Source organism: Cherax quadricarinatus, chromosome 37, assembly GCF_038502225.1.
Source record: "Cherax quadricarinatus isolate ZL_2023a chromosome 37, ASM3850222v1, whole genome shotgun sequence".
NCBI lineage: Eukaryota > Metazoa > Arthropoda > Malacostraca > Decapoda > Parastacidae > Cherax > Cherax quadricarinatus.
The window spans coordinates 11,291,287-11,301,286 of record NC_091328.1 but is presented as its reverse complement, the minus strand read 5'-3'; the positions used below and the strand labels follow the sequence as shown (position 1 = coordinate 11,301,286).

The following is a 10,000-nucleotide window of genomic DNA, read 5'->3' as shown; positions in this document are numbered from 1 at the left end:
TGTATATATATGTATGTATGTATATATATATATATATATATATATATATATATATATATATATATATATATATCTATATATATATATATATATATATATATATATATATATATATATATATATATATATATATATATATATTGAATGTATTTGCCATTATTTTCAAACGGCTGGTGAAATGCTGTGTATATTATTTTTAATATGCTTGACCAAAAATATTATAAATGTGAATGTGTTATATAGACATCGCAAAAATGTGTATTGTCTATGTGTAAAATATATTTACAGACATACAAGGAAAAGATTTCTAAAAATGAGAAGTATCTGAAATGAATGATGATTATTATTATTATTATTATTATTATTATTATTATTATTATTATTATTATTATTGTTATTATTATTATTATTATTATTATTATTATTATTATTATTATTATTATTATTATTATTATTATTCATCGCTGACAATGAGTTATGAAGCCTGACATCCCAGTAAATACTCTCGCTGGTAGACAAGTGAAGACAGGGAGATATGATAACTAGTTACGCCATATTTGAAATATAGCTCTGAAATATATATATATATATATATATATATATATATTTATTTTTTTATTATCACACCGGCCGATTCCCACCAAGGCAGGGTGGCCCGAAAAAGAAAAACTATCACCATCATTCACTCCATCACTGTCTTGCCAGAAGGGTGCTTTACACTACAGTTTTTAAACTGCAACATTAACACCCCTCCTTCAGAGTGCAGGCACTGTACTTCCCATCTCCAGGACTCAAGTCCGGCCTGCCGGTTTCCCTGAATCCCTTCATAAATGTTACTTTGCTCACACTCCAACAGCACGTCAAGTATTAAAAACCATTTGTCTCCATTCACTCCTATCAAACACGCTCACGCATGCCTGCTGGAAGTCCAAGCCCCTCGCACACAAAACCTCCTTTACCCCCTCCCTCCAACCCTTCCTAGGCCGACCCCTACCCCGCCTTCCTTCCACTACAGACTGATACACTCTTGAAGTCATTCTGTTTCGCTCCATTCTCTCTACATGTCCGAACCACCTCAACAACCCTTCCTCAGCCCTCTGGACAACAGTTTTGGTAATCCCGCACCTCCTCCTAACTTCCAAACTACGAATTCTCTGCATTATATTCACACCACACATTGCCCTCAGACATGACATCTCCACTGCCTCCAGCCTTCTCCTCGCTGCAACATTCATCACCCACGCTTCACACCCATATAAGAGCGTTGGTAAAACTATACTCTCATACATTCCCCTCTTTGCCTCCAAGGACAAAGTTCTTTGTCTCCACAGACTCCTAAGTGCACCACTCACTCTTTTTCCCTCATCAATTCTATGATTCACCTCATCTTTCATAGACCCATCCGCTGACACGTCCACTCCCAAATATCTGAATACGTTCACCTCCTCCATACTCTCTCCTCCAATCTGATATTCAATCTTTCATCACCTAATCTTTTTGTTATCCTCATAACCTTACTCTTTCCTGTATTCACCTTTAATTTTCTTCTTTTGCACACCCTACCAAATTCATCCACCAATCTCTGCAACTTCTCTTCAGAATCTCCCAAAGAGGCACAGTGTCATCAGCAAAGAGCAGCTGTGACAACTCCCACTTTGTGTGTGATTCTTTATCTTTTAACTCCACGCCTCTTGCCAAAACCCTCGCATTTACTTCTCTTACAACCCCATCTATAAATATATTAAACAACCACGGTGACATCACACATCCTTGTCTAAGGCCTACTTTTACTGGGAAAAAATTTCCCTCTTTCCTACATACTCTAACTTGAGCCTCACTATCCTCGTAAAAACTCTTCACTGCTTTCAGTAACCTACCTCCTACACCATACACTTGCAACATCTGCCACATTGCCCCCCTATCCACCCTGTCATACGCCTTTTCCAAATCCATAAATGCCACAAAGACCTCTTTAGCCTTATCTAAATACTGTTCACTTATATGTTTCACTGTAAACACCTGGTCCACACACCATGTATATATATATATATATATATATATATATATATATATATATATATATATACATATATAAACAGGATTTCTTGGAGCAAACAATTGGCAAAATAAGAGACTGTAACATAAAACTGCCCCATGAAGCACTGTAAATGGAATATCGGAAAATATTTCGTTAAAAATAAGAGTGGTAGACGGTCGGCTGGAAGGTTTTCGGAGAAATAGTGTGTGCGGGAACCATTGAGAATTTTCATAACTGAAGCTGTTCGATAGCCACAAGAGAAAGAAAGGAAAGGCAGGGCTGATGTTATCAGACTGAAGAAAGGGGAAGGAATACTGTCAGAAAATGACGGAGAAGTGCTATGTATGGAACTGAAGAGACGTTTCGTAAATGCCATTAATGGATTGCTCTTAGGAACTTAACAAAGATTCAGGGAGGCATCGATGTCTACAAAAAATTAACTGAGCTACTGAGAGAACTTTCATAATAAAAGTAATAGAACTGGACAACATGTCTCCCATAAACATTGAATAAAGGAGAAGAAGTACTGTGTGAACCAATAGCGAAGATCTACTTTACGAGTAACTAAAGACGGTGTGACTATAAGACTCCTGGAAAAATGCAAATGTAGTCCCTATATAGAAACGGAAATGCACACTAAATTATAAACTAAATTTTACTAATTTTCAGATCCTCCAGGGTAATAAAAAGACCAATAAAAGGCTGGCGAATCACCGATAAAGGACCTTCGTTATACCTGGAGAGGGTTTCGGCGGTCAACACCCCCGAGGCCCGGTCTGAGACCAAGCCGTGATTTGATAGGTCCTGCCGAGCGCTTCCACTCTTGTTTTATCATATCACTGCCCTTCTGGGCAATCATAATAGTAGGAGCATTTGTATTAGCATTGGTAATAAATGGCATAATGGAGGCATCCACTACACTCAGTCCTCCCATTCCACGAACCCTCAATGTATGATCCACCACACCATAAGGATCTGAAGCTGGTGCCATCTGACAGCCCCCAGTAAGATGGTAGAAAGTTGTAGACATATGACGGACATAGGAAACTCAGTAGGAATCGGAACAACAACAACAATAATATAAGAATAGATTTTCTTTCTCATGAGCCTGCCGTCATAACAAAATAACTGAGATCAAGCAAGCATAATAAGGATGAGGAGACTGTATATTATTGCACTGCAGGAAAGTATCTGACACTGCGCTCGACCAGACTGGTTCACACAACAGAAGACCGGGCTGGGGTACAAGACGGTGTCCTACAGTACTTCGGGAACTATTCAGTGAACAGAAAATAGTGACAGTATGGGATGAGGTATCAAGGTTGGAAAGGTCAACAAGTGGGGTTCAAATAGGATCAGTACCAGGTACACTGATGCTATTCTGTTTATACGTATATTACATGCCGGAGAAGATTGAATCCCAAGTACCTTTGTTTCTCGATTATGTTAAATTAACGAGAAAAATAATAGAAGCTAAAAGACTACAAGTTGACTTGGATGACCTGCAAGTGGTTACTGCACTTCCACCGACAAGAAGTGCAAGGTCATGCAAACCTGGGAGGGAGAAGACTGGAGACAGAGTACAGCCCGGGTGGGAAGAAAATACAAAATCGTGCAGCAAGAAGGATCCAAGAGTGAACATCACACCAAACATATTGCCAAAGGTCCATACAACAATAATATTTATATCATGTACGATGCTTTTGAATCGAAGCCAAGAATCCTTTGGTAAACATGACATGACATATGCCAGGCCATTTACAGAATATGCAGAACCAGCATGAAGCCTACACCTGATGAAGCAGGTTCGAAACCTCGAGAAGGTCTGAAGATTTACAACTAGGCTGCAGTCACACCTGATGAGTCTGAAGTGCAGGAAAAGACTAAAGGAAGAGAGAGAATGCAACAACTACAGAAAAAAGGAAGAGTGAAGATAGTCTTTTGCGCACACACACACACACACACACACACACACACACACACACACACACACACACACACACACACACACATACACACACACACACACACACACACACACACGTCTGGTATTTACTACTCCATTAACCTGTCGTGCAGGCACAAAACACCACTAACATATACATAAAAGGCTCAATACCCACCAGAAATCATCGCCACAATCAGAATTCACAAATCAAGCCTCGCAACGAGCATAATATTGTTGATTTTCACATTAAATCCTCCTCTTATTGCAGCCTAAAAACCATTAATTCCTCCTCCGCCGACTCCATTAACGCCTCTAATACAGGCCTTTGTTGGAGGGGATTGACTGGGTCCTTCACTGAATTTTATACAGCTTTCCATAAGGAGTGAACAAGTCAGGGATCCTTGTACTGATCTGTGTGTCGGTGCATTACGTCAGAGGTTATAAGTATTTTGCCTGTGTTTGCTCTCTGCTATTATTATCTCACAGTAGACAGACGTTTTGCTCTACTGACTCACTTTCACACTTACATTCAAATTGTCTCACACACACACACACACACACACACACACACACACACACACACACACACAACACACACACACACACACACACACACACACACACACACACACACACACACACACACACACACAACACACACACACACACACACACACACACACACACACACACACACACACACATACACACTCACGCTCCTACTCACACTCTAACCTGACGATCGCTTTTATGTTCGCATCTCACTTACCCAGAGTCACTCGTGCCCTTACACTGACTTTTCCAAAGTCACTCGCGCTCTTACACTCACTTTTCCAAAGTCACTCGCGCTCTTACACTCACTTTTCCAAAGTCACTCGCGCCCTTACACTCACTTTTCCAAAGTCACTCGCGCCCTTACATTCACTTTTCCAAAGTCACTCGTGCCCTTACACTCACCCTTCCAAAGTAACTCACACTCTAACATTCTCTCCCTCACACTCCCACTGGCTCACACCCTCGCTCACAACTTCCTAACAATCACTTCTGGAGCTGTAACTTCAGCACCATGAATTAGCATTTAATTACAAAGTTAATGACACCACAGCAGTGATTTATAGAACACAGTAATAATGTAACAGTGTCTAATTACATACAGGGATACACGTTCACTAATGAAACTTTTATTAACAAAAAGGTAATCTGGAGTGATATCATTATTACCTAAATCGATTTCTAGTGATATATTCATCTAGACTGACCTTTAGTGACCTAGACTGACATTTAGTGGCCTAGACTGACATTTAGTGATCTATACTGACTGTAGTGATCTAGACTGTCCTGTAGTGATCTGGACTGTCATGTAAGGACCTAGACTGACCTCTAGTCACCTAGACTGACCTTCAGTGACGTAGACTGGCCTTTAATGACCTAGAGTGACATTTAGTGATGTAGACTGACCTTTAGTGACCTAAATTGACATCTAGTGATCTAGCCTGACCTCTAGTGACCTACAACGACCTGTAGTGACATAGACAGACCTTTTGTGATCTAGAATGAGTGATAATGACCTAGACCTCCTGTAGTGACCTAGATTAACATTTAGTGACCAAGATTAACCTTTAGTGATCTAGACTAACCTTTAGTGACCCAAACTAACTTCTAGCGACTAGGCTGACTTCTAGTAACCTAGATTGACTTCTAGTAACCCAGATTTGCCAGTACTGATATAATATTGACCTAAGGTGACCTCTATTGACCTGTCATGCCCCTATATGATCGGTAAAGACCTGTACTGACCTGGTGCTCTATGACGCTGAGGCACTGGGAGTAGTTAGTCCAGCCTTCCCAGAGCCAGGTCCCCGACCCGTCACACTCACGGTACGCGAACGCTGCAGGTACACGGTACAGTGATAACAGTGAAGCAGTTATGGTACAGTAGCTATGGTACAGAGATAACAGTGAAGCAGTTATGGTACAGTGGCTATGGTACAGGTATAACAGTGAAGCAGTTATGGTACAGTGGCTATGGTACAGGGATAACAGTGAAGCAGTTATGGTACAGTGGCTATGGTACAGGGATAATAGTGAAGCAGTTATGGTACAGTTATAACAGAAAAAGTTAAGGTACTGTGAGAACAGAAAAAGTTATGGTACAGTGATAATAGTGTAGTAATGGTACAGTACTTATGATACAGTGGTAATGGTAAAAGAGCTATGGTACAGTAATTTCTGTACATAGGGTAGTGTGGGATAGTAATAGTCGAGTAGTTTTAATAAGTATGATAGGGTAGTTACGGTAATTATGACACAGAAATGATAATACAGTAAGTATGATACAGAATAATTCAGTAGTTATAGTAGACTAGTTATGGCAGGATAGTCATGGTAGCATAGTTACGGCAGGATAGATAGGGTAAGGTGCTTGTGACACAGTAGCCCGGTAGTCGTGGAAGAAGGGAGCAACACTGCAGCAGGCCTACTGGCCCATACTAGGCACGTCCTTTTCAAACCCAAACCCACTAACAAAAATATTTGCCTAAACAGTGCTATCCAAGGCTAAAATTATGATACAGTAATACTGTAGCTGTAATGTATTTGTTAACATACAGTGGTTATTACAAAGTTTTAAAACAGAGAGAGAGAGAGAGAGAGAGAGAGAGAGAGAGAGAGAGAGAGAGAGAGAGAGAGAGAGAGAGAGAGAGAGAGAGAGAGAGAGAGAGAGAGAGAGAGAGAGAGATGTATAAGACAGTGATGCCAATTTAAACCTCTGAAAAAGTTATGAATTCATTATTAGGGAAAATCTCAATGATATTACAATATGATAACTCAAAATTAATGCTGGAATCCGCTGAATCGATAAGTAAATCATATGAGTCGACCAAGAATCACTCATGTCGACCAGCATCACTTGAGTCGACCAACAATCACCTGGGTCAACCAACAATCACCTGGGTCGACTAGTATCACCTGGCCAGAACACCTTTGCAACCTACATGTAGAAATATTCAATTCCTGGAGACGGGAGGTAAGTGATTGACATTTAGATTTTCTGACTGAGTGACAGATTGCTCTCTCTCTCTCTCTCAGGTCAGGTAGGTCTTAGGGTTGTCAGGAAACAGGGCAAGTGTTCCCTGACGCGGGTGTTAGTCGTATGATGATGGAGCTTTTGGTCATCTGAGCGAGGCCTTCTGCTGGCTTACCCCTCCACCTCAGCTCATTTCAAAGCTCTTCTTCTCTTGCATCAACCTTACATAAACGCAACATTACAGGTAAAAGTGCAACTAATACGAAGTACTGTGACAACGTTTCGCTCTCAGAGTTAAACTATTGTTTCTTATGCTTGGGAAAGTTATTGGTAAACAAATACAGCTTCGTAAACAATGGGTTTTTAGTGGTGAGGAATGCAGTAGATTTTTTTTTGTGGCTGTTTACCTGTGATTGTAACTACGAAATGCTGACCGAAATATTTCAAGGATGGAGGAAATCACAATAAAACGTGTGATTGCATATATGAAAAAATAACAACATCCTCTGAAGATGTGTGTGTAAGCACATGAAAGCGCTCAGGTTTTATTCTCTATTTTCACTGTGGTATATTTTTTTCATATTGCAGGGATATAGGGAATGGCTTAGTACAGTAGCGGATTGAGCAGTAGCCTGGTTGACCAGGCAAGCACCAGACGAGCCTGGCCCCTGGCCGGGCACCGGGAGTAGATAAACTCCAGGAACTCATCGAAAGTAAAGAATAATACAAATATTCCGCACATAAAAGAGAGACGCTTACGACGACGTGTCGGTCCGACTTGGACCATTTACAAAGTAACAGTGTGACTTTGTAAATGGTGCAAGTCGGACCGACACGTCGTCGTAAGCTCTTCTCTCCTATGTGCGGGTTATTTGTATCGTGTATTGTGTCTCATCAAAGATATGATGGATATTTGTCAACAGTTAATATTGCTTTACGATACTCTGATATTTTAGTAAGATTACAGGTAGTATATTATAATATTATGGTCTGGTTAAGCGTATTAAAGATCAAGGGAAAGTTTAGAGACATGTCAGCAGACTGGTCCCAGAGCTGAGACAACCTGACATGCCAGGAATGCTGCAGGAACTGTATCTTGTCTCACTGGAGAAGATAAGGCTTAGAGAGACATGGTCATGACATATGAAGTACTCATGGTATTCACAAAGGGCAACCCAGTGGTAAAAGCCACAGAAGTTAAATGTCCAACTTAGGTAAAGGTACTGTGCAAATTATAATTTGTGTAGTGACAGGAGTCACTACAATAGAGCCAGGCAACGCGGGCAGACTTCATGCACGGCTTTAGGAGTAGGTATGACAGGGCCATCGACGAGAAAATGTTTACATGCTTCCAGTTCGTTCAGTGACTGAGTGGGAAGGGGGCGGGAGCCCGGGCCTCAACCCCCACCAACACCGCCAGGTGAGTACACACGCTCCGTTACTTCCAGAGCGGCCGCAAGGTGGCAGGGGAACACGAAGCTGCGTATCGGAAAGCTGTATGCTAATGAGGCGGAATAAAGAAAAAAACTCCACCGGCCGTCTCAGACGATGATTAAATTATTAACTTTTAATTAATTAGAGTTTGATGACAATGTCCCAAGAACTGCTCCTCTCTCTCTCTCTCTCTCTCTCTCTCTCTCTCTCTCTCTCTCTCTGTCTGTCTGTCTTGTCTCAATCCTTATTCAAACGTCCCCTCCTCCTCACCCCCTCTCCCCTCCCACTAACTTTTCCCTTCCCCCATCCCCCTCTCTCCACCTTTCCCTTTCCCTCTCCCCTTCCCCATCCCCTTCTTCTCACAGATTTCTCCATCTACCATTCCCCTCTTGCATAATTCATGACGCTGCATTTTCCCCTCTTGCTACTGCGGTTACCGTAGCTTCCTTCTTTCTCCCTCCCATCCTAACCTACTTCCTTATCGGTTTATTTTTTCCCCTCTCTTAAATTTTATTGTCAACATTTGTCTAACTTCGTGGCGTCTCTTCAGTTCCCCATTTATTACACTCTTCCAGTTGCCTTTCATTTATTTGCTTACGTCTCTCTACGACCAGTTAGACGACAGGAGAGGTGCTACCGTCCTGTCATGTGACTGCTGAAACCGAAGCTTGTTAAATGCTTTGCACTCTGCTGGTCTTTCTTCGTCTCGTGAAGACGTAAGATGTCGGGTAATTCTCAGTAAAAAATAAACTTAGACTGACGTTCGGAATAAACTTTTCTCCAGACAGTGATATGACAACTTTTCAGGACACTGAATTGATCCTAAGATTTTCCAGGACACCTGAAAGGGATTCTATGAATTTCCAGAGTAACTGAGAGTTATTTTAGGAGAATTTCCAGGGTAACTAAGAGTGATTCTAGGACTTCCAGTACTACTAAAAGCAATTTAATTTTTTTTACAGCAATTACGAATCATTTTTACGACTTTCAAGAAATATGACTTAGATTTTAAGATTCATTTTCCAGGTCAACTTTTCTGGACACATGAAAATCATTTACAAGACTCACGAAATTGTAATAACAAGGGTGTAAACAAACCACGGTACGGGTGGGGTTTGAACGAGTGGGGTTAGAATTTGTGGGATTAGAACGGATTGGATTAGAACGGATGAAGTTAGAACCTGTGGTGTTAGAACGAGTGGGGGTGAAAACAGGGAGGGGTTAGAACGGGGTGGCGTTAGAACGGGGGGGGGTTAGAACGGGGTGGGGTTAGAACGGGGTGGCGTTAGAACGGGGTGGGGTTAGAACGGGGTGGCGTTAGAACGGGGTGGGGTTAGAACGGGGTGGCGTTAGAACGGGGTGGGGTTAGAACGGGGTGGGTTTAGAACGGGGGGGGGTTAGAACGGGGTGGCATTAGAACGGGGTGGCGTTAGAGCGGGGTGGGGTTAGAACGGGGTGGCGTTAGAACGGGGTGGGGTTAGAACGGGGTGGGGTTAGAACGGGGTGGCGTTAGAACGGGGTGGGGTTAGAACGGGATGGGGGTTAGAATGGGAGA

The 10,000-nt window shown here is 41.7% G+C and overlaps 1 protein-coding gene across 1 annotated transcript in view; it reads right to left on the bottom strand.

The window, feature by feature from the left end:
- LOC128705760 (glucagon receptor-like) overlaps positions 1-10,000 on the bottom strand; it is a 244,521-nt gene that overhangs the window by 28,952 nt on the left and 205,569 nt on the right. The window contains exons 4-5 of the mRNA XM_070091716.1: positions 5,784-5,875; positions 2,775-3,029 (exon numbers count right to left, since the gene is read on the bottom strand). Of these exons, the coding sequence (XP_069947817.1) occupies positions 2,775-3,029; positions 5,784-5,875 (347 nt within the window). The remainder of the gene's footprint in view (positions 1-2,774; positions 3,030-5,783; positions 5,876-10,000) is intronic.